Source organism: Anticarsia gemmatalis, chromosome 30 (genome assembly GCF_050436995.1).
Source record: "Anticarsia gemmatalis isolate Benzon Research Colony breed Stoneville strain chromosome 30, ilAntGemm2 primary, whole genome shotgun sequence".
Lineage (NCBI taxonomy): Eukaryota > Metazoa > Arthropoda > Insecta > Lepidoptera > Erebidae > Anticarsia > Anticarsia gemmatalis.
The window spans coordinates 1253036-1276550 of NC_134774.1; the positions used below are offsets into that span (position 1 = coordinate 1253036).

The following is a 23515-nucleotide window of genomic DNA, read 5'->3' on the forward strand; positions in this document are numbered from 1 at the left end:
CTAAACGATTAATCTTCTCATCGTATGGTTAGTGGTCAACCTAGTGTCAAAGTTGTTCAAGCCCGAAGGCCTTTGACGTGGCTTAACGACTGTTATCTTAATTGACAACAACCGGGACCGACTTTGAACGTGCCAAAGCACGGAGACGCTCAGTTCTAACACTAAACGGTCACCCATCTATAGAATGACCGCGCTAAGGTTTGCTTAACTCACAGATCGTTTACCGACCGGTGAGCGCAACTGGCTATGAGCGCCTCTTATGATTATTAAGTAAATAAAATTACCTGTCGACATGATTTTTGTTCCCAAACTCGGTCACTATGGTCGAAGCATTTTGAGTGAGTACCATAGTTCTCTAAAGCGAAATTGACGTCAGATTCTGAAAGGAAAATACATGATTAAATATTACTTATATTATAAAGCTGAAAAGTTTGCTTGCTCGATGAAAAATTTAACACACACAAACACCTTTATTTATATACGCCCTTTCGTAACCTTTCTATATTCCAACTGCTAAAACTATTAAGCCCTCCTCGATTAGAGAGGAAGGAGAGACTGTACGCGGAAGTGGGGGGTACACATAAAGGGGGGGGGGTACCCAGAAGGAGAGGCCATACGCGGAAGTGGGGAGAGTTCAGTGTGGTCTTTTATCCTAAGGAAGTTAAGGGGACGGATGAAGAAAGGGAGAGTCTTCGATCCTAATTATCACCTGTACTAATATTATAAAGCTGAAGAGTTTGTTTGTTTGAACGCCCTAATTTCAGGAACTACGGGTTCGACTTGGAAACTTCTTTCAGTGTTAGATAACCCTTTTATCAAGGAAGGCTATAGGCTATACCATCACGCTACGACCAATAGGAGCAGAGTACCAGTAAAAAATGTTACAAAAACGGGGAAAATTTTTGACTCATTCTCTCTTAAGTGACGCAAGCGAAGTTGCGCGGGTCAGCTAGTTATCTCATAAGGCTCTACCCCCTTTCCGAGCTAGTGGTAGATTCTGTAAATGTAACGACTATCAAAAGTGTCGATATTTGACCTAAATAAATAAATAATTTGATTTTGATCATGAGTGATACAACTTACTAGGCGTGTTTTCTTCGTAGGAGCACCGGCTGCCTCTGACCAGCACACTCTTGTGTCGCCACGTGAACTCCTGCAGGTAGGGACAGTAGTCCGCCAGCGATACCGAGCCGCCGTAGTGGGCCTCCTCGCCCGGCGGCACGTTGGGTAAGATGTCGAAGTGCTGGAGAAGAAATCTTCAGTCAAAATGTGATTGACAACTTGAACACGCGTAGGTGTTATCAAACTGAACGTAGACACAGTGCAGAGGACTCTCGGTTGACTGTTCTAACAATCGAGCGATCCAAGCGCAATAGTCCTCCACACGCACTGCTATTTACAAGCGGAACTAAATATCGTGCAGTAAAATCTAGCGTAATTGCTCAAGTTGTTTGGCAGCGCCTATCGTAAAATGAAGCGCTCTTATGTCAAGCAACCCTTGGCGTGGTCATTTTATAGATGAGTGACCGCATGGAGGTATTTAAACTGAGCGTTTACGTGATTCGGAGGTAACGTAGAATGACGGTCCCGGTTGTTGTCTACTAGGATGACAGTCGTTAAGCCATGTCAAAGGCCTTTCAGGCGATTTGAACAACTTCGACACTAAGTTCATCACTAACCATACGATAAAATAAAATCATCCTCCTCAGCCTAGCCTTTCTTCCGAGTATGCTGGAGTCGACTTGCAGCTGAATACCAGTATTTTACATGCAGCGACTGTCTATCTGACCTCCACAACACAGTTACCTGGGTTATAACACGATACTCTTCGGTAAGACTGGTTGTCAGACTTTAGAGCTTCTGACTACTGTTAACGACTGTCAAAGAGGCACCCACAATTTAACGTGCCTTTACGACACACGGAGACACGGATGAACTCGGAATGTATAATATGGTCACCCATCCTCAGAACAACCTCGGCAAGCGTGGCTTAACCTCAAAGATAGATCCGCGCGCTTGTTAACTAAGCCGCGAGCTTCGCTATCTTTATATATATAATTCTTCTAGTGTGTATGACACTGAACTTCTCTTAAACGACTGGACCGATTTTGATGAAATTTTTTGTGTGTGTTCAAGGGGATCTGAGAATGGTTTAGATTCGCAATTTTGTCCGCTGGACAATGTTTTTTTAATTTATTAGTAACGTGTAGACAGGACAACGTCTGTCGGGTCCGCTAGTAAATCTATAAAAGCAAAAAATATTTCATAATTGATGTAATTACCTGATATGCTCTAGGCAGTATTTTATCGTGACGTACTAAGTTACAGAGAACCACGGCGTCTCTCCGAGGTGAGCACTCCGTCCGGAGAGGGTTCCCTTTGATGCGTTCACAAAATGGTGCCGGATTCTTACGTCTGTAATAAAATTAAATAAATATCATTGGACAAACACACGGTCATTTGATTCCAAACTATGCAAAGCTTGTACTGTAACCAGATAACTGATAAACATACTTATATACTAGTAAATACATACTTATATAGATACATTGACAACCAGGCTCAGAACAAATACTCGTGCTCAACATTTTGAAAAAACCTTGAATGCCTGAGAGTTGTTTTAAACCAAAAGGTATGCTAAGTCCCCAACCCGCAATTAGCCAGCGTGGTGGACTCAAGGTCTAACCCCCCGAATGAGGAAGAGGTTAGGCCTTGAGTCCACCACGCTGGCCAAGTGCGGGTTGGGGACTTTGCATGCCCTCAATAAATGTATTAAACAAAGTTTAGGCATGCAAGGTTTCATCACGATGTTTTCCTTCACCGTTAAAGTAAGTGATAATTGACTATTTATAATTATTAGTCGCAAAAATAACGCTGCTTAGCATAGAAATACTGACATATGTCGTCATAGTATAGTATTTTCATTTAATAATAAATTTAACCCATTACTGTCCCACTGCTGGGCAAGGGTCTCCTCCCGTAATGAGGGAGGGGTTAGGCCTTAAGTTTACCACGCTGGCCAAGTGCGGGTTGGGGACTTTAATAATAATAGGACATATAATAATAGAAACATATTAAAATATTATCATGATTTCACTTACTCTTTAGTTATAGTCCGATTAGTTACGCTTGCAAACATAAATTTACAGTTAAAATTATAGTAAAAATTTAAGCAATATATAATTACCGTCTTATTCATAAACACACTATAAACCTATTTTAGTTAAAAAGCTGCTATAATATGTTTTCTCTCTTTCATTTCGCTAAGGAGTGAAAGAAACAAAACACTTTATAAGCCTTTCATAATTTCATAAACTTTTATTTGTCCTGGTGGGATTCGAATCTACCACCTACCAAATATATTAGTATTTAAAGACTTGTTTGTAATGGCCAATTTCAATACCCTATCTATCCATGGTTTACTTATAAAATAGTATCATTATCTATCATTTTATAACTACTTGGTTTTCTATAACCAATCTATGGATAGCAAGTGCCACCGAGATCAGTTGAAGATAGATAATTCGTAAAAATCTAAGATAGCAATCTATCTGTAATCGTAGATAGGGTATTGAAATTGGCCGTGAGTTAACTTACTCCGTTGTATTGTCCGAGGAATCGCTTGTAAAAAAATAATAAAAATTAGACTTAATTGTAAAAAAAAAATCAGTCTAGTTGAAATACTTGTGAAAATTAGGGTCATGTGCCCCAAGTATGTCATATTGCTTAACTATGAACCATGTGTTGATGTGCCCCACATACATTTGTTAGTGATTTGTGCCCCTGTTAATCGACTTAGGGCCCTCATAAAGTGTTATGTGCCCTTAAAAATGAGTCATGTGCCCCTCATAGTCACCTTGGTAAATGTCATGTCATGTGCCCCTGTCTATTGTCATAAAGCGAGTCGTGTGGCCCTAAAATAGTGTTATGTGCCCCTAAGAAAGTCGTGTTCCTAAATGATACGAGTTCCTAGAAATGTCATGTGCCGCCAAAAAACGAGTTATGTGCCCCTCCAAAATTTACATGCCCCTAATTTTTTCTGTGCCCCCAGCTATGTACAGCGGGTGTAACAAAGTGTTACCTGAACCTTTGCGTGTTGAGCCAGTGCTTGCAGGAGCGCATGGCGAACCGGCAGCCGAGCCCGCGGCCCCAGTGTAGTGGCGTGGCGTGCTCGTACTGCGCGCGGTACCAGCACCCGTGTTATATTACTACCTCTGTGTATTGTACGCTTAGTGTTGTGTAGCTTTTGTTGAGTGATGTGCCCCGAGTGTGTGTTATTGCTTGAGTGTGAACCATGTGCCCTTGATAGTAAGTGTCCCGTGCCCCTGTTAAGTGTCTAGGGCCCCTAATACCGCCATGTGCCCCTAAATTGTTGTGCCCCTAGACCGAGTCATGTGCCCCTGGAGCGAGTCATGTGCCCCTAGAGCGAATCATGTGCCCCTAGAGTGAGTCATGTGCCCCCAAAAGTTAGTTATGTGCCCCTCCAAAATTTACATGCCCCTATTTTTTTGTGCCCCCAGCTATGTACAGCGGGTGTAACAAAGTGTTACCTGAACCTTTGCGTGTTGAGCCAGTGCTTGCAGGAGCGCATGGCGAACCGGCAGCCGAGCCCGCGGCCCCAGTGCAGTGGCGTGGCGTGCTCGTACTGCGCGCGGTACCAGCCCGTGTTATATTACTACCTCTGTGTATTGTACGCTTAGTGTTGTGTAGCTGTGTTCAGTGATGTGCCCCGAGTGTGTGATATTGCTTGAGTGTGAACCATGTGCCCTTGTTAGTAAGTGTCTTGTGCCCCTGACTTGTGTCCCGTGCCACTGTTAAGTGTCTAGGGCCCCTAAGACAGTCATGTGCCCCTAAATTGTAATGTGCCCCTCGAGTGAGTCATGTGCCCCTGAAGTGTGTCATGTGCCCCTGAAGCGAATCATGTGCCCCCAAAAATTAGTTTTGTGCCCCTCAAAATGTACATGCCCCTAAATATTTTCGTGCCCCCGGCTATACACAGCGGGTGTAACAAAGTGTTACCTGAACCTTTGCGTGTTGAGCCAGTGCTTGCAGGAGCGCATGGCGAACCGGCAGCCGAGCCCGCGGCCCCAGTGTAGTGGCGTGGCGTGCTCGTACTGCGCGCGGTACCAGACACCGTGTTATATTACTACCTCTGTGTATTGTACGCTTAGTGTTGTGTAGCTTTTGTTAGTGATGTGCCCCGAGTGTGTGTTATTGCTTGAGTGGGAACCATGTGCCCTTGATAGTAAGTGTCTTGTGCCCCTGCCATGTGTCCCGTGCCCCTGTTAAGTGTCTAGGGCCCCTAAGACAGTCATGTGCCCCTAAATTGTAATGTGCCCCTGGAGCGAGTCATGTGCCCCTAAATATGCCATGGTCCCCTATACATCACATGTGCCCCCACAAGTTAGTTATGTGCCCCTAAATATTTTTGTGCCCCCAGCTATACACAGCGCGTGTAACAAAGTGTTACCTGAACCTTTGCGTGTTGAGCCAGTGCTTGCAGGAGCGCATGGCGAACCGGCAGCCGAGCCCGCGGCCCCAGTGCAGTGGCGTGGCGTGCTCGTACTGCGCACGGTACCAGCCCGTGTCTTCCATTAGTGCGAATGTTATTCGGCTGAACACTGAGTTTTGTGTGTGAGTGCCTGTCATTGCTTCGTTCTGAAAGAAAAATGTTAAATTCAAATTATTTTTATTCGCAGAAAATATGGTACAAAAGTTGGTTATCAAAACAATACAGTATCACATATTTTGTCATTAAGGTGCAGCGCAGACGGCACACTTTTTGTGTGCGATCGAGTCTGCAGAATATCATGATAGACATTTAAAAAGAAAAATGTGGGATGAAGTGTGCTGTATTGTTTATTCCGCTCCTGTTTGGACATGTATGAGTCTAAAGAAAAAACAAAATACGGTAAGTTTAAGTTTTTAATAGACTTTACCACATGAGTACACAGACTCGATCGCACAAAAAGTGTGCCGTCTGCGCTGCACCTATGACATGCAAATATTATTATTATAATTATGTTACATAAGTATATAAGTAACTAACTTTCTCATCTCGGTTTCTGAGGTTCATTTGGCGGTAGTTTATCTATTCAATTGCGTTTGAACGCATATAAATGTGACTGAATATTAGGTCGGGGAAAAAGTCTTGTCGCATTATAGTATGTATGAACTTGTAATAAAATCTCTTTGGCTTCAAGAATCACTAATGAGTACACGGTTCATTAGGTTTCTTTCAGTGAGCTCGTGAGGTACCCAAATATCGAGCTTTTTTGTGTAGTAGTCCGGTCAAATTAGACCAAAAAATCAGTAAACCCACGACAAATTCAGGGGAAGCTGAAAATTCTTAAAATTGTTTAAATTATAATTTATAGAGAAAAGATTTTATTATCAGTTCATACATACTATAATGCGAAAAGACTTTTTCTCCGACCTAATACATAACTAGTTTTCCGCCCGCGGTTTCATCAACTACCAAACTTCAGCTACGATTGAGAATCTAAAAAGACCTGGGACCTTTCTCGACCTGGGAAACGAACCTGGAACTTTGTGGTCAACAGTTTTATATACTACTAACCAGACCGCAGAGGCATACAAAGTATGCTTACTGTCGAAAATATAAAATTTTATATTAATGTTAGCTGACCCGGCAAACGTTGTTTTGCCATATAAATAAAAAAAAAAAATAGTTTCACTTAGGGGTGTGAAAAATAGATGTTGGCCGATTCTCAGACCTACTCAATATGCTCACAAAATCTCATTAGAATCGATCAAGCCGTTTTGGAGGAGTATGGCAACAAAAACTGTGACGCGAGAATTTTATATATTAGATACCATATCCTGTTCCTGAGATTAGCGCGTTCAAACAAACAAACTCTAGAATATAATATACATAAAATAAATTTAAAAGTACTTACTTCAAAAACTCTCTTTTCCCAATGAGTGAGGGCTGTTCCGTCTCCTCCCTGGTCTTCGAGCTCTGCACCTTCAAGCTCCGAGCAGTTGAAATGATCTCTAACCTGAAAATAATAACATTATAAATATACTAGCTGACTTCAACGCAACTTCGCTTGCTTCACATAACAGAGAATGGGTCATAATTTTCCCCGTTTTTGTAACATTTTTTACGGATACTCTGCTCCTATTGGTCGTAGCGTGATGATATATTCTTCCAACTACGTTGGAGTCGGCTTCTAGTCTCACCGGATGCAGCTGAATACCAGTATTGTACATGGAGCGGATTGGAGCGACTGTCTATCTGACCTGCACAACACAGTTACCTGTGTTATAACACGATACTAAGACTGGTTGTCAGACTTTCAAGCTTCTGACTACTGTTAACGACTGTCAAAGATCTTCGAAAATGACAGCCGGGACCCACAATTTAACGTGCCTTCCGAAACACGAAAGAACTCGATATGTGTTAGATGGTCACCCATCCACAGAACAACCTCGGCAAGCGTGGCTTAACCTCAAAGATCGATCCGCGCGGCTGTCGTTAACTAAGCCACGAGCTAACCACTAGGTTGACCACTAACCATACGATAACTCTTACCTCTTTCACAACCCTCGGAGTGACGATCATGTGGAAGGTCCTCTCCATATAACCTCCTCTAATCATCCAGTCCTTTCTAGTGATGTTTTTGACCACACGGTCTGACCATTTGTGTATCTGTAACCTGGGGGAAGAGACAAAATATTAAAGTGAGTATCCTGCTTTTATAGACAACTCCCGCACTAAGAATTGCTCTTATGTCGCGGGGACTTTTACAAATATGCAAACAACGGACAAAAGTACAACCAGACCCGAAACAATTATTTTTGGATTGCAGAAACAATAATTGTCGCGTGTGGGAATTGATCCCACGACCTCCCGGCGCAATAGTAGTGGCGTGGCGACCACCTTAACCTCTCAAGCGCCCGGCCACCGTGTCACGGTTAAATGTTCTACCCCCGTCAAGCGCCCCGCCACCGTGGTACGGCAAAACGATCTTACATTTAAAAAACGTAGAAACGAAATGCTAAAACTATGTTTATTCCTTTCAAACATATTTGACATTGAAGCTGATGAAACGAGACGACGATCTAATGCACACACTTGAATAAGTGGTTGATATAGGCCAGAGAGCACCTTAAACAACATCTGACCCAACGACATGTTCCTTTATGACCAATATTGTAAATCCTTTTTTTAACTAATTTTAAAGATTTGAGTATATTTTACAGTTGGATTTTAATGTCATTATTCATTAACTACACGATAAGACCTTTCGGCATATTTTTTTTTGCCTAAAAATATTTTTTAGACTTTCTTCAAACACATGCCTAAAGCACAAAATATTCAGATTAAACCGACTATTGTACTACCACTATCAAATATTATTTGTGGTTTATTTTTTTAATCTATAGCAAATTTTATGTAGATTTCAAATATATAAGGTATGACTAGGGTGTTAGTATTAAAATATGACGGAATCGGCGCTTAAACGCCAACCGCCAATTCAATTTCGCGCGCCATTTTTGGCCTGGACGCTTAACGGTATATTTGAATTTTGACGTTGGGGCGCTCGAGAGGTTAAAGAACAATAATTTGTGCGATCCACAAATAATTGTTTCGGGTCTGGTTGCACTTTGTGCCCGTTGTTTGTATGTTTGTAAAAGTCCCCGCAACACAAGACCAAGACACAAGATTCCAAGCGCGGGAGTTGCCTTTTTTATGAAAACAAAAAAAGAGGTCAGAAGAGCACAAAAAGAGGATTTTTAGAAGTCCCTCCCCCCTCCGAAGGGCATGAAAAGGGGGGGAATCATTTATATAAAAGGACGAAAACATGATAACTCAGCTCGCTAGTTCAATAGAATTTTTAATTAATAAGTAAATACTCACTCTTCATCTAAAGGTGGGTTGCCTGTATCCGGTCTCCTTTCAGTCAACGGTTCGCCATTTTCATCCCTGAAATATAACATTAATGTTTAATATAATGTTACTGTAAAAGCCCGAACGGTGGTAAATCCTAAGATTTTCCGGTATAACCTAAGATTTACCAACTCGCAATGGTACCTATATTCACTTGATGATGTCGAGCTGTCGCCGGAGCCCCGCTTTGCGGGGCTCCGCCTTCTGGGTGGTTAAAAAAAATAACCACGAAGGCTAAGGTGGGAGCGAGCGAAGCGAAGCTCCCACCTTAGCCTAACCTAACCTACCCATGTCGCTATGCCCAAAACTCCTTCTTTATAACTATGTCACAGTATATAATTATACCGTGAAATAGTTATAAACATAGTTATGAAGGAGGATTTTTTTATATATCGTAACATAGTTTTTAAACTCTGGCTTGTTCGGACTTTTACCATTGAGAGTTGGTAAATCTTAGGTTTTACCGGAAAATCTTAGGATTTACCACAGTTCGGGCTTTTACAGTAACATATATATTCTATTTATTACAAAAAGATGGGGTATATCGATAAAACTATTATAAATTGAAAATTATTGGGTCGAGAAAATCCTATTAATATTATAAATGCGAAAGTTTGTATGTATGAATGTTTGTTATTCTTTCACGCAAATACTACAGAAGCGATTACGATGAAATTTGGTTTGTAGGTATCTGAAGACCCAGAATAACACATAGGCTACTTTTTATTCCGGAGTTCCCAAGGGATCGGGATTTACACGGGAAAAACGAGAATTTGCTTTGGGTTACTTAGTCATCATAAAAAAAAAGATGTTGATAATATTGTTTGGTTATGGAAGAGTTTTCATGCGGACGAAGTCGCGGCCTCTAGTATATAATATTAGGTCGGGGAGCTCGTGAGGTACCCAAATATCGGGCGTTTTTGTGTAGAGAAAAGATTTTATTACAAGTTCATGCATACCTACTATAATGCGATAAGACTTTTTCCCCGACTTAATATTATTAGGATAGATAGGTAGTCTTACCTATAAAACGCAAACAACGATACACTGAACCCTAAAGCATGGAGCATCTCATGCTGTACTGTAGATAGCACGGAGGGTAGATCACGGTATTTAGTTGAAAGCTCCCCGGGGCAAAAGTTAGCGTGGCCTGCCACTGGTCTGAAATAAAATGTATACATAAATATCATTGGACAACTCACACACGGTCATTTGATTACGAACTAAGCAGAGTTGTACTGTAAGCAAATAACTGATAAACATACTTATATACTTGTAAATATATACTTATATAGACACATTAACATCCAGGCTCAGAATAGATACTCGTGCTCATTACACAAAGATTTGTCCTGGGTGGGACTCGAACCCACCACACGTCGCATTACGTTTATTGCGGCGACTTGACCACTGCGCCAAACGTGCAGTTAAATTAATATTAATTTTAAGTGCAGTTAAATTATTATGCCATCAAAAACATTCTATAAAAAACCCGAACTCTCGCAGCTCAATCTTTCTGCCGTAAAAAGTGGTGAGATCTATGTAATACCAAGTCGATTAATCTATTTAGTCTCTACTTAAAGGACCTTCTGTCTTAAGTTATTGCATAAGTTATTATCATGCCAATATTAAAAATATTTTAAGTTTAAAACAAATAGATCGACCATTTGAAAGCCACCATGCTGTACATTGCTTTCTACCTGAGATTATAGTAATTAACACGTTACGTCAAAGCAGCAATGTATTCTATAGTGATCATCATTTTGACATAAACCACCTGTCAACTGAGATACGTGATAAGCCCACAGGCCATCCATTAGGTTGCCTTTAAAAAAAATTAACATAGTTGGAAGAAAGGCTAGACTGATGATGATCAGCTATAGCTTACCTGTCTAAAGCAGATTCTTGCTGGCAATGTGACGCATAAGCAACAGTAAGTCCTCGACGACACCGCTCCGTCTCCACAGCGCTCACGTATAGTACAAAGTCTGTGTCTTCAACTCCTGGAGGTTCACTGTCTAATACTGCAACAAGTATAAAGAAATTTAACTCATGTCTCACTGCTGGGTAAGGTTTCCTCCCAGAATGAGGGGTTAGGCTGAGCTGTTGTATTCTGCAACTAGAATAAAGAAATTTAACTCATGCTGCCGTCCTCTAACTATAATGCCGTTATCTACAAAAACAATGTTTCGAGATATTCGATAAAAAGGCGCGAGAAAAGAAATATGCAATGTAGGAATCGATACCCTCCCGACGCAATGGCAGCAGCGTGGAGACCTAAACCACTGCGCCACGGAGGCAGTCATAGGAACTATGCTATCATTACCTGGTGTCTCCGTGCCATCATTGATGGTGTTGCCATCCTCTTCCGTGGTGACCTCCTCCACAGGTCTTGGTAGCGCCCTGCAGCCGTGACCCGTACTGTTACACACGTAGCAAAGCTGGAAAAAAAGATAATTATCATTAAAATATAACTTGTAGTTGTTTTTTTTGCTAGTGGACCAATTTTGTTTAGCAGTGAAGAAAAAAAAGTTGACTTTCAACTCCTTATTCCAACCCGCTGGGGGATAATACGATTCTCGATTTTTTCGGCAGTCGCTTAGTGTAAAATACTGGTATTCAGCTGCATCTTCTGAGGCTGGAAGCCGACTCCAACATAGTTGGAAGAAAGGCTAGACTGATGATATTTGAGTTACATATATCACCGATGCACCATATAGATAGTTAGCCGGCCTAATATCATACATATAACTTCAGGTAAAATTCCTAAATAAGGTAGTTACCTATCAGTCAATTCAGCTACTCTTTATGAAATGTCAAAATGACGTTTTAGTATAGAAATACGACGTAGTGACGTCACTATGTCATATGGTATCAAACGAGTGTCTAATAAAATATTTCAGTCTGTAATAATTACAATTTCAACATTATATACGAAAAAAACTACATAGTTTTCATTTTAGATGAACCCTTTACGAGTACGAGTTTAATAATTTTTCGTTAACCCAGTCAACTACCGAACGAGAATCGAAGTCAGTCTTTGCATCCTTCTAACTAAAACACCAATGTCTCTAAACAATAATAAAGTAATAAACCTTCAATAAATTTCCATCAATAAAACGGCACAATAAACAGTCATTCTATTTAACTTTTATGTAAAAAACAAAATGGCGCTCGGCAAACTTCTCGTTCTCGGTGAGAGAGAATTATTACAAATTTTAATAACTATAGCCCAACAATTTAGTAAACTTACTTCTTCTTGTCGTATGGTTAGTGGTCAACCTAGTGTCAAAGTTCTTCAAGCCCGAAGGCCTTTGACGTGGCTTAACGACTGTTATCTTAATTGACAACAACCGGTACCAAATTTTACGTGCCCTCCGAAGCACGCCCAGTTCAAATACTACTATGCGGTCACCCATCTGATTTTAACCCATTAGTGTTCCACTGCTGGGCAAGAGTCTCCTCCCGGAACGAGTGGGGACTTTTCATACTTCAAGAACTGTTTTAAAAAACTGTCAGACATGTCATTCATCACGATATTTTCCTTCACCGTTATAACAAGTGATCATTATTTCTAATACATATTAGGTCGGGGAAAAGGTCTTTTCGCATTATAGTATGTATGAACTTGCAATAAAATCTCTTAGGCTTCAAGAATCACAAATGAGTACACGTTTCATTCCGTTTCTTTCAGTGAGCTCGTGAGGTACCCAAATATCGAAGTTTTTAATGTAGAGAAAAGATTTTATTACAAGTTCATACATACTGTAATGCGAAGAGACTCCCTGACCTAATACAATTTAGACAACATAGAAGTCGTTTTGTCAAAGGCTTTTCAGACCTGAACAACTTTGACACTAGTTTAACCACTAACCATACGACAAAGAAACATTCAAATCATCTTTTGCTTTATCTTTTTTCAGGTCTACAAATACTCCTCACAATCCATCTTTCAGAATCTTTCATGCTACTGACTGTGAACATAGATGACATCAAAAACTTAGCTACGAAGTTCGTCTCGGAATCTCTCGCGGAGAAAATAGCGAACTTCATAGCAGATACGGCTAAAAAAATGGTGACTCCTGAACCGGAGGACAGAAACGTTTCTGAAGAGAATAAGGATTTCAGTATTAAACAGACTGCGAGTGAATCTGATAGTGAAATTGATAAGACTGTTCGAAATGGGAAGAATTATAGAAAAGATGAAAGAATTGATAAGACAGGAGATGAAAGGACGGATGAAAGAGGAGGTGAAAGGCCGGATGAAAGAGGGAATGAAAGGGGAGATGAAAGAAATAAAAAACCTATACAATATTCGTATCCTTTAGATCAACATAAAAGGTCTAGACCAGATGAAAAGAAACATGAAATTTTGAAAGAAGACAGCCATTCAGTTAGTTTTGAAGAAGAAACTACGAAAAAGGGTAATACAGTTAAACCGAAATATAAAAAAGAATTAAGTAGATATCGCTTGTCTATGAACACAATAGATAATAATGGTTTGTCAGATATGATGAAATCTTCTATAGAAGAGAAGGTGTTTCGTGCTTCTGACGTGACTAACAAAGAAGCAGAAGAATACGACAGCAGTTATCAGAGATCTAAGATTGTGGCGACGAGCGGACCCATAGCATTAACTAAGTTAGTTGCACACGACACACAGACAGACAAGAGCGACGCGGGGACGCGAGCTAAGAAGACGTGGTTTTAAATAAATATAGATTTTTTTGATTTGTGCTTTTATTTCTAGATTTTTTAAATGTTTTGGATCCTTAACTGACCTTTAAAAAAGAAGGATGTTGTCAAATAATTGGTAGCTCCTTAATTATTTGAAGTATTTTTGACAATAAAAATTGGTCTCGTATTGTTAACCGACTTTTAAAAAAGGAGGAGATTCTTAATTGGTTATCATACTGTAGGGAGGTAGTATATGAACTGTATGAAGTGTTTTTATTATTATTTGGTTAAGTGTCTTAACCGACTTTTAAAAATTAGGAGGTTCTCAATTGGTTGTCAAATCCCCGGTAGTTCCTCGATTATTGTTTTTCTTTTTTAGAAAATATTACTATTTCTCATAAGGGTAAGCAGAGACCAAGAAATAATAATAAAATAAATAAATAAAGCTTGAATAAAGCTATTTACTTACATTAAGATGTTCTTCAGGCACCCTGACTTCGCCACACATGGTGACTGGGTTACAGCTGCCTATGCAATGTGATCTACCCCCCCTCACGAAGACCTGGCGCGTCGGGCATTTCCTGAAACAAATACAAACATTTTGTAAATACATAGGTTGTGGTTGTGGAGGTCAGATACACAGTCGCTCCATGTAAAATACTGGTATTAACCAGATAACTGATAAATATACTTATACTTGTAAATACATACTTATATACTTGTAAATACATACTTATATAGATACATTAACAACCAGGCTCAAAACAGATACTCGTGCTAATCACACAAATATTTGTCCCGGGTGGGATTCGAACCCACCACACGCGGCGCTACGGTTGTTGCGGCGAGGTGACCGCGTTAACTACTGCGCGAAACGTGCAGTTATATATATGTGTGTATGTATGTATTAATTAGGAACCTACTCCTTATTAGGGTAAAATAAATCGGAACCCTATTACTAAGCCTCCGCTGTCTCTCCGTCTGTAACTCATAAACTGTAATAGCTAGAAAGGTGAAATTTTCACAAATCATGTAATCTGTTGCCGCTATAACAAAAAATACTAAATTATATATATATATTTAGGGTCCCATATAACAAACGTAGATTTTAAGCAATTTTCCAATAAGGGTAGGTATATATTTTGCCGCTATACCAACAAACACTAAAAATTCAAAAAATCATATCCAGGGTAGTCCTGTAAAACAAACGTAATTTTTAAGCAATTTTCTACTAAAGATGGGATGGTACGGAACCCTTCTCGCGCCAGTCCAACTCACACTTGCCCCGTTTTTAAAGTCGATTAAAACAGTTGGCAGTGAAAGGGTCAGTGAGAAACCAAGTCATTGGCCCCGTGCTATTACTCCACCGTATTATCTATCGCTCCACGCAATCTTATCAAAAGATAAACGTCATACCATATCGGCATCCATGTCAATACGTTCGACACGAAAATGTAAAAAATTGTGTGAAAATCGTGAATAAAATTAAGTTTTGAAGGATTTTGTGAATACATTTATAAGAAAGGTATGTTTTTCTTTAATTAATAGACTTCAAATATGTTTTTAAAAGAAAAAAGTAGACGTCATTCTGACAATAGAGACTTTGACATTTCGTTCGAATTTCGAATGATGGAGTTTTGTTTTATTTTTTTTTGTAAATCATTTTTAAAATAGGAATTAGGATTGTGTTTTGCTTTTCTTTTATTGTTCGTTCGGGAATTAGTCTTTTGAGCGGGGTTTAAAAGTTTTTTTTTGGTAAACATGCGTAAATATGATGAAATAAATATTTCTCAAGGACATATAGATTATTTACATATTTGGCATACATAAATCGGTTATCTATTTTCGATTTTTAGTGGAAGTGCTAGGTTTGTATTGAAAGAATTTTCATACAATTTAATCAAGTATCTATTTAATTGTAGAAATTATTAAAATTTCTTTGTTTGGTGGTTCACTGGAACACTTTAACCTTAATAATAGGGTAGTTTCTCTAAGGATATACAATATCCTCCCCATAGAAAATTAAGTATTTAAAAGGATCATACATACTCGTACATACTAATATTATAAAGCTGAAGAGTTTGTTTGTTTGAACGCGCTAACTTAGGAACTACTGGTCCGATTTGAAAAATTATTTCAGTGTTAGATAGTCCTTTTATCGAAGAAGGCTATATATCATCAAGCTACGACCAATAGGAGCCGAGTACCAGTAAAAAATATTACAAAAACGGGGAAAATTTTGACCCATTCTCTCTTATGTGACGCAAGCGAAGTTGCAGTCAGCTAGTACATCCATAAAATCACGCTTTCTTCCCAAAGAAGTAGGCAGAGACCAGAGACCGCCACTTGGTACGATCCTTACAAACTTCCCTTACTTCATTCATATACATTAGGAGTTATTTCCCTACGAAAATATCGTCTAAGTATATTAAACGTAACAACCAGTCTTACAGAGGGGTTTTTGGAAGATCTTTGACAGTCGTTAACAGTAGTCAGAAGCTTGAAAATCTAACAACCAGTCTTACCGAAGGGTATCGTGATATAACCCAGGTAACTGTGTTGTGGAGGTCAGATAGACAGTCGCTCCATGTAAAATACTGGTATTCAACTGCATCCGGTGAGACTGGAAGCCGACTCCAACATAGTTGGAAGAAAGGCTAGACTTATTGTGTGAAAGTGAAACATACATACATATTATGCATTGGTAAAAACTTTCGTATTTATAATATCAGAAAGATTATCCGTTTTATGAGATAATAAATAATATAATTGTGTGACGCGAGGGGCTTTACGAAATAAATACGTTTCGTACATAAATACAAGGAGATCCGGAAGCGATTATCAAAATTGTTTACATACAATCACGACTTTTTCTTAGGGGTAGACAGAGACCAACTTTTAATGTGTGTATCAATTAAAATACGCATAGTACTTTTTTCGTGAATGAGTAAAAAACATACAATACAATCTCAAGCTTCTTCACATTTATAATATAAGTAGGATAAAAATGAGATAATTTACTGCCCTAGTGGCGCAGTCGGTAGTGTATGCAACAGCCGTGCAGAGGTCTCGGGTTCGAATCACGCATCGCAATTTTTTTACTGAATTTTTGTATCCATACATATGTACAGTGCGTGTGCGTGACAGACACTATGACAGTACAGACACACACTGTCACGTGCATACATAGTTGACAGTCGGTGTGTGTGCGGCCACACGCGCGGTACAAGCGGAGCTGTGCTGTTACACACAGTGTCTGTACATATGTACAGTGCGTGTGCGTGTCAGACACTATGACAGTACAGACACACACTGTCACGTGCATACATAGTTGACAGTCGGTGTGTGTGCGGACACACGCGCGGTACAAGCGGAGCTGTGCTGTTACACACAGTGTCTGTACATATGTACAGTGCGTGTGCGTGTCAGACACTATGACAGTACAGACACACACTGTCACGTGCATGCATAGTTGACAGTCGGTGTGTGTGCGGCCACACGCGCGGTACAAGCGGCGCTGTGCTGTTACACACAGTGTCTGTACATATGTACAGTGCGTGTGCGTGTCAGACACTATGACAGTACAGACACACACTGTCACGTGCATGCATAGTTGACAGTCGGTGTGTGTGCGGCCACACGCGCGGTACAAGCGGCGCTGTGCTGTTACACACAGTGTCTGTACATATGTACAGTGCGTGTGCGTGTCAGACACTATGACAGTACAGACACACACTGTCACGTGCATGCATAGTTGACAGTCGGTGTGTGTGCGGCCACACGCGCGGTACAAGCGGCGCTGTGCTGTTACACACAGTGTCTGTACATATGTACAGTGCGTGTGCGTGTCAGACACTATGACAGTACAGACACACACTGTCACGTGCATGCATAGTTGACAGTCGGTGTGTGTGCGGCCACACGCGCGGTACAAGCGGCGCTGTGCTGTTACACACAGTGTCTGTACATATGTACAGTGCGTGTGCGTGTCAGACACTATGACAGTACAGACACACACTGTCACGTGCATGCATAGTTGACAGTCGGTGTGTGTGCGGCCACACGCGCGGTACAAGCGGCGCTGTGCTGTTACACACAGTGTCTGTACATATATACAGTGCGTGTCAGACACTATGACAGTACAGACACACACTGTCACGTGCATACATACTATCATAGTTGACAGTCGGTGTGACACAGTGTCTGTACATATGACACGGAGCTATGACCTCCCTTCAACCCTCGGTCAATGATCTGTGAACCTTCGTACAAAGCTGTGTTTTCTTTCAGTCGATAAAATTGCAATCGAAGCGTAAAATAACATACTTTGATAGCAGTATCTAATTATATCTATACTTCTATATTATAAAGCTGAAGAGTTTGTTAGTTTGTTTGTGTAAACGCGCTAATCTCAGAAACTACTGGTTTGATTTGAGAAATTCTTGCAGTGGTAGAAAGCCCATTTTTTGAGAAAGACTATAGGCTATACAACATCACACTACGACCATTAGGAGCGGAGTAGTAACGAAAAATGTTACAAAAACGGGGAAAATTATGACCCATTCTCTCTTATGTGACGCAAGCGAAGTTGCGCGGGTCAGCGAGTTATATGATAAAATATTTGCATTACTTAACAACAGCTGACACGCGGAGAGCACTTCTTTCTTTAAGACAACTCCCGCACTAAGAATTGCTCTTGTGTCGCGTGGACTTTTACAAACATACAAACAACGGACACAAAGTACAACCAGACCCGAAATTATTATTTGTGGATCTCACAAATAATTGTTCCGTGTGGGGAGTTGGGCGAGGCGACCTTAACCTCTGCGCCACGGAGGCCTATAAACTTGACACCCCCTACACAGAAAATATTTGAAATTACGTCCTACGTAAAACTCTAGCTAAGGCTCAAGCAAATGTAACATTTCAATGTACTAATAGGTATGGATTGAGAAATAATAATTATCATTTGCTCTAACGGTGAAGGAAAACATCGTGATGAAACCTTGCATGCCTAAAATGTTTTAACGGCATGCAAAGTCTCCAACCCGCACTTGGTCAGCGTGGTGTACTCAAGGCCTGACCTCTCCCTCGTTCGGGAGGAGACGCTTGCCCAGCAGTGGGATAGTAAAAGGAAACGCTGGAATTGGACGCTTTAGAAAGACATACACAGATCATATCGGTGATGTTTTGTAAAAAGGTCAGGTGCTACTCGTAACCGGCGGTCCTGTATGACAACATGTATGTATGTGAATGAAGCAAGGGAAGTTTGTAAGGATCGCACCAAGAGACGTTCTTTGGTCTCTTCCTAGGTATATAGGAAAACGGTGTCATTTTAAATATGTATATTATATGCTGCGGTTATGCTCAAACAAGTAATGCTTTAGCGCGTGCCTTATTTATAATGTACTTTCTGAGCATTTCGCGGCATTATTTATGAACTATTACTTGTACTGATAATTTAACAGATAAGATTACAATATTCGGCGTAATTTGTGATTTATCATAATTTGATTCATTGTATATTGACTAGATATGATCACGTATGTTAATTACTAGGTTTTGTCCGCGACTTCCGCGAACATTTTCTGGCGTAAATTTTATCTTACATTGTAACGCAACTTTGCTTGCGTCACGTAAGAGAGAATGGGTCAAAATTTTCCCCGTTCTTGTAACATTTTTCGTTGCTACTCAGCTCCTATTGAGACCATACTCCTTGTAGCGTAATGTGATATAGCCTATAGCCTCCCTCGATAAATGGTCTATTCAACACAAAAATATTTTTTCAATTCGAACCAGTAGTTCCTGAGATTAGCGCGTTCAAACAAACAAACAAACAATCAAACAAACAAACTCTTCAGCTTTATAATATTAGTATGCAATTTCCTCCGTAAAAACCATCCTCGTACTTTAAGGGATATAATAAAAAAAGGATTTGCGAAATAGGTTTTCGTGAGTGGCCCAAATATATTTATTTGTCTTTTTCCACTTGCAGACCATGTCATCAGGACAAAGTTACAGGGGCTACCCGTACGTGAACCAGATCGTCACAGATGCACCCTCGATAGACGCTGCCACAGCTTCCAAGTGGGCCAACCTGCCAAGGAAGGTGCTGAGCCCGTCTGTGCCAGGGTCTAGTGGAATTACAGCTCCTAAGGTTGGTAACATATTTTTTTAAAGACCACTCCCGCACTAAAAATTGCTCTTGTGACGCGGGAACTTTTACAAACATAAAACAAGGGACACAAAGTGCAACCAGATCCGAAAAAAATATTTGAGGATCGCACAAATAATTGTTCCGTGTGGGAATCGAACCCACGACCTCCCGACGCAATGCTAGCGGCGTGGCGACTTAAACCACTGCGTCACGGAGGCAGTCAAGTACAGTTCAATTATAATTTGAACTAAGCTGTTCGTTAACACAATAAATTATTTTTAGAACAAGGGGAGTTAAGTCCGTACCGCACCAAAAGCATTTTGTTACGGACACCAATAAAGCATTGAACGTTTTTGCGTTTAGATCGTATTTCTAAAACCGGCCAAGTGCGAGTCGGACCCACACACAAAGAGTTCCGTACCAAATAAACAGGTTTATTGCACGAGGACAACCTTAATACGTTTTTTTTTTGTTTTATTTTCTAATTTTTAGTATTTTCTGATATAGCGACAACGGAAATACATAATTTGTGAAAATTTCAGCGTCTTAGCTATCACGGTTAATGAGATACAGCCTGGTGACAGACGGACAGACAGCGGAGGCTTAGCAATACAATACGTTTTTACCCTTTGGGTACGGAACTCTAAAAAGAACAGTTCTAAATGTGAAATAACGTTATTACAGGAGAACCAGCCCTCCTCGAGTGGGTCCGGACCCTCCATACCTCCGAAGAAGGACATAGACGAGAACCCGGTAGTGTACATCGACCTGCCTCAAGCAGATGGTGGGAGTGATGTCACCAGTATCGAGTCGCCAGAAGCCCAGCCGCAGTATGTACAGGTTAGTTGGTAAATAAACTTTAGGGTGTTGGTATAAGGTCTAGTTTTTAATGCAGAAGCAGTCTTGTTTCTTATTTTGACTTCGACCGTGTTGTTTGTGATTACGGACAGAATTTTCATACAAAATTTCATCCCCTATTCTATCCTTTTGGGGGTAGAATTGATCGAAACCCTTTCTTATCGGATGCTTACGTCATAACATCTACCTGCATGCTCAATTTCAGACCGATCCGTCCAGTGGTTTGGGCTGTGCGTTGATAGATCACTATGTCAGTCAGTCATCTTTGAGTTATACAATATATTAGGTCGGGGAAAAAGTTTTTTCGCATGTATGCATAGTATGTATGAACTCGTAATAAAATCTTTTCTCTACACAAAAAAGCTCGTTATTTGGGTACCTCACGAGCTCACTGAAAGAAACTTAATGAACCGTGTACTCATTTGTGATTCTTGAAGCCAAAGAGATTTTATTACAAGTTCATACATACTATAATGCGAAAATACTTTTTCCCCGACCTAATATTTAGATAAATTTCATAGTCACAGTTACATTAATTTTCCAAAAGACTAACTCATATGCTCTCAACTTTCAGGACACGATACTCTACGACCCGTTCGAAGACAGACGTATCGACAGGCCTAAGGAGGACGCAGCGTCACAAAACTCCTCATCTTCCTCACAGGCGTCCCCAGTGAACAGCCGGCCAGTGAGGCCTGACACACTAGATCTGATCGGTCGGGGTACAGGCAGTGAGTATCAACCCTAAAACCCAGTAACTTGGGTTATAACAAAATACCTGAGTAACTGGTTGTTGGACTTTCAAGCTTCTGACTACTGGTAACGACTGCCAAAGATCTTTGAAAATTTTAAAGCCACTATGCTGTACATTGCTTTCTACCTTAAATTGTAGTGATTAACACGTAAAGTTAAAGTAGCAATGTACTGAATAGTGACCATCAATTTGACGTACACTAGTTGTCAACTGAGATACGTGATATGACTTTGTAGACTTCAAAAAGGGGACCAAGTGAAGTCATTTAGTTAGCAGAAATAGTACTTTTTGCATCGGCGATTAGCGATATAGAGCTCGTCGCTTAGTATGGCGGATTGCGTCACATATTACGCCATGTTTTTGTAACACTTTTTACTGTTACCTACTCTGCTCCTATTGGTCGTAGCGTGATGATATAAAATATCCTTTTTTTTCACGAAAAATATTCTCAAAATTATTTATATCTCTTAGTATAAAGAAGTCGCGCTAAGACATATCCGCCATTAAAACAGTTGCCGGCAACGTAATTTTGTTAATTCAATGTCATTATAATATTGATATTTCGCGACTTCGTTGAATTTTCTGAACTTTCCCGGGAAATGCGTCATTTTCCCGGGATAAAAAGTAGCCTATGTCCTTTCTCGGGTATCAAAATATCTCCATACCAAATTTCATGCAAATTGGTTCAGTAGTTTAGACGTGATTGAGTAGCAGACAGACAGACAGACAGACAGACAGACAGACAGAGTTACTTTCTCATTTATAATATTAGTATGGATATATTATATAGATGGGTAATAATATACATATCGGGTTCCTACGTGTTTCACACGTTTAATTAAGTGTCTCGGTTGTCATTTTCAAAGACCTTTGACAGTCATTAGAAGTAGTCAGAAGCTTGTAAGTCTGACAACTATTTACTGAGGTATCGTGTTATAACCCAGGTAACTGTGGTGTAGATGTCCGATAGACAGTCTAAAGAGTCTTAGTTTAGTTAACTTTCTAAAACAGTGGTTCCCAACCGGTGGTCCGTGGACCACCAGTGGTCTGCGGAAGTCAAAAAGTGGTCCGCGAATGACTATAAAATTTAAAATTTTCAGGATGATTAACACACTTTATCTTTAACTAGCTGACTCGCGCAACTTCGCTTGCGTCGCGTAAGAGAGAATGGGTCAACATTTTCCCCGTTTTTGTAACATTTTTTACGGGTACTCTGCTCCTTTTGGTCGTAGCGTGATGATATATAGCCTATAACCTTCCTCGATGAATGGACTATCTAACACTGAAAGAATTTTTCAAATCGGATCAGTAGTTCCTGAGATTAGCGCGTTCAAACAAACAAACAAACAAACAAACTCTTCAGCTTTATTATATTAGTATAGATATACTAAACATAGTGGTCCCTGATAACTTGAATAATATAAAAGTGGTCCCGGACTAAGAAAAGGTTGGGAAAACCTGTTCTAAAACAATGAAGTCTTTTGACGAAACCATTTCTTTTTCCAGGTGGTGGACCTTCAACCAGCGCCGGATCCTCAGGTCTACCAGCCTTCTTAGAGAAGGAGTCTTTCGTCTACGGAGCCCAAGGGTCTGACGGCTTCCCCCTCTCCCCCATCCCTATCTCGGAGTTCCCTGAACCTCCTCCGGCATACACCGAGCTACCTCCCACTCCCAGCCCTCAGACCCCGAGCAGACAGCCAGAACCTGAACCAGTTCCTCCAAGGACGCAAGTCATTGTACCTGTTCCAGGTAAATATAAATATCTTTTAAAATGAATTGGTGTCAAAGTTGTTTAAAGGAGCTAGTGGTTTAGTTAATAACAGCCACGCGGATCGATCTTTGAGGTTAAGCTACGCTTGCCGAGGTTGTTCTGTGGATGGGTGACCATCTTACACATATCGCGTTCGTCCGTGTTTAGGAAGGTACGTTAAATTAACATTATTTCGTGATAAAGTAAAATTAAGTCCTTACTGTCCCAATGCTAGGCAAGGTTCCCTCCCGGAATGAGTAAGAGGTTAGGCCTCGAATTCATCAGGTCGTAAACATTACTACCTAGAGCAGAGTAACAATCAAATTAAATAAAGTATATATTAAACACTAAAGTAGAATGCAAAAATTCACACCTCAAAAAGTGTATGTAAAGGTACGCAGA

At 40.3% G+C, this 23515-nt stretch overlaps 3 protein-coding genes across 4 annotated transcripts in view; 2 read left to right on the forward strand and 1 right to left on the reverse strand.

Annotated features, from left to right (window-relative positions):
- Window positions 1-23515, forward strand: part of LOC142985371 (uncharacterized) — a 46558-nt gene that overhangs the window by 16501 nt on the left and 6542 nt on the right. The window contains exons 1-5 of one of the 2 annotated variants that reach the window (XM_076133497.1): window positions 15003-15119; window positions 19590-19751; window positions 20436-20591; window positions 21184-21340; window positions 22870-23112. In XM_076133497.1, the coding sequence (XP_075989612.1) occupies window positions 19593-19751; window positions 20436-20591; window positions 21184-21340; window positions 22870-23112 (715 nt within the window). In that variant the 5' untranslated portion in view covers window positions 15003-15119; window positions 19590-19592. Of the gene's footprint in view, window positions 1-15002; window positions 15120-19589; window positions 19752-20435; window positions 20592-21183; window positions 21341-22869; window positions 23113-23515 lie in introns of those variants that run through there. The other variant, XM_076133496.1, reaches the window with a different exon arrangement.
- Invadolysin (leishmanolysin-like peptidase, invadolysin) overlaps window positions 1-23515 on the reverse strand; it is a 125119-nt gene that overhangs the window by 6496 nt on the left and 95108 nt on the right. Inside the window, exons 5-15 of the mRNA XM_076133499.1 lie at window positions 14064-14175; window positions 11244-11358; window positions 10806-10941; window positions 9941-10078; window positions 8888-8953; window positions 7559-7682; window positions 6921-7022; window positions 5471-5658; window positions 2283-2415; window positions 1084-1243; window positions 285-379 (exon numbers count right to left, since the gene is read on the reverse strand). Coding sequence (XP_075989614.1) covers window positions 285-379; window positions 1084-1243; window positions 2283-2415; window positions 5471-5658; window positions 6921-7022; window positions 7559-7682; window positions 8888-8953; window positions 9941-10078; window positions 10806-10941; window positions 11244-11358; window positions 14064-14175 — 1369 coding nt within the window. The remainder of the gene's footprint in view (window positions 1-284; window positions 380-1083; window positions 1244-2282; window positions 2416-5470; window positions 5659-6920; window positions 7023-7558; window positions 7683-8887; window positions 8954-9940; window positions 10079-10805; window positions 10942-11243; window positions 11359-14063; window positions 14176-23515) is intronic.
- LOC142985372 (uncharacterized) lies at window positions 12013-13648 on the forward strand. Its single transcript, XM_076133498.1, has 2 exons — window positions 12013-12112; window positions 12841-13648. The coding sequence occupies exons 1-2, from the start codon at window positions 12085-12087 to the stop codon at window positions 13626-13628; spliced, it is 816 nt and encodes a 271-aa protein (XP_075989613.1). The 5' UTR covers window positions 12013-12084; the 3' UTR covers window positions 13629-13648.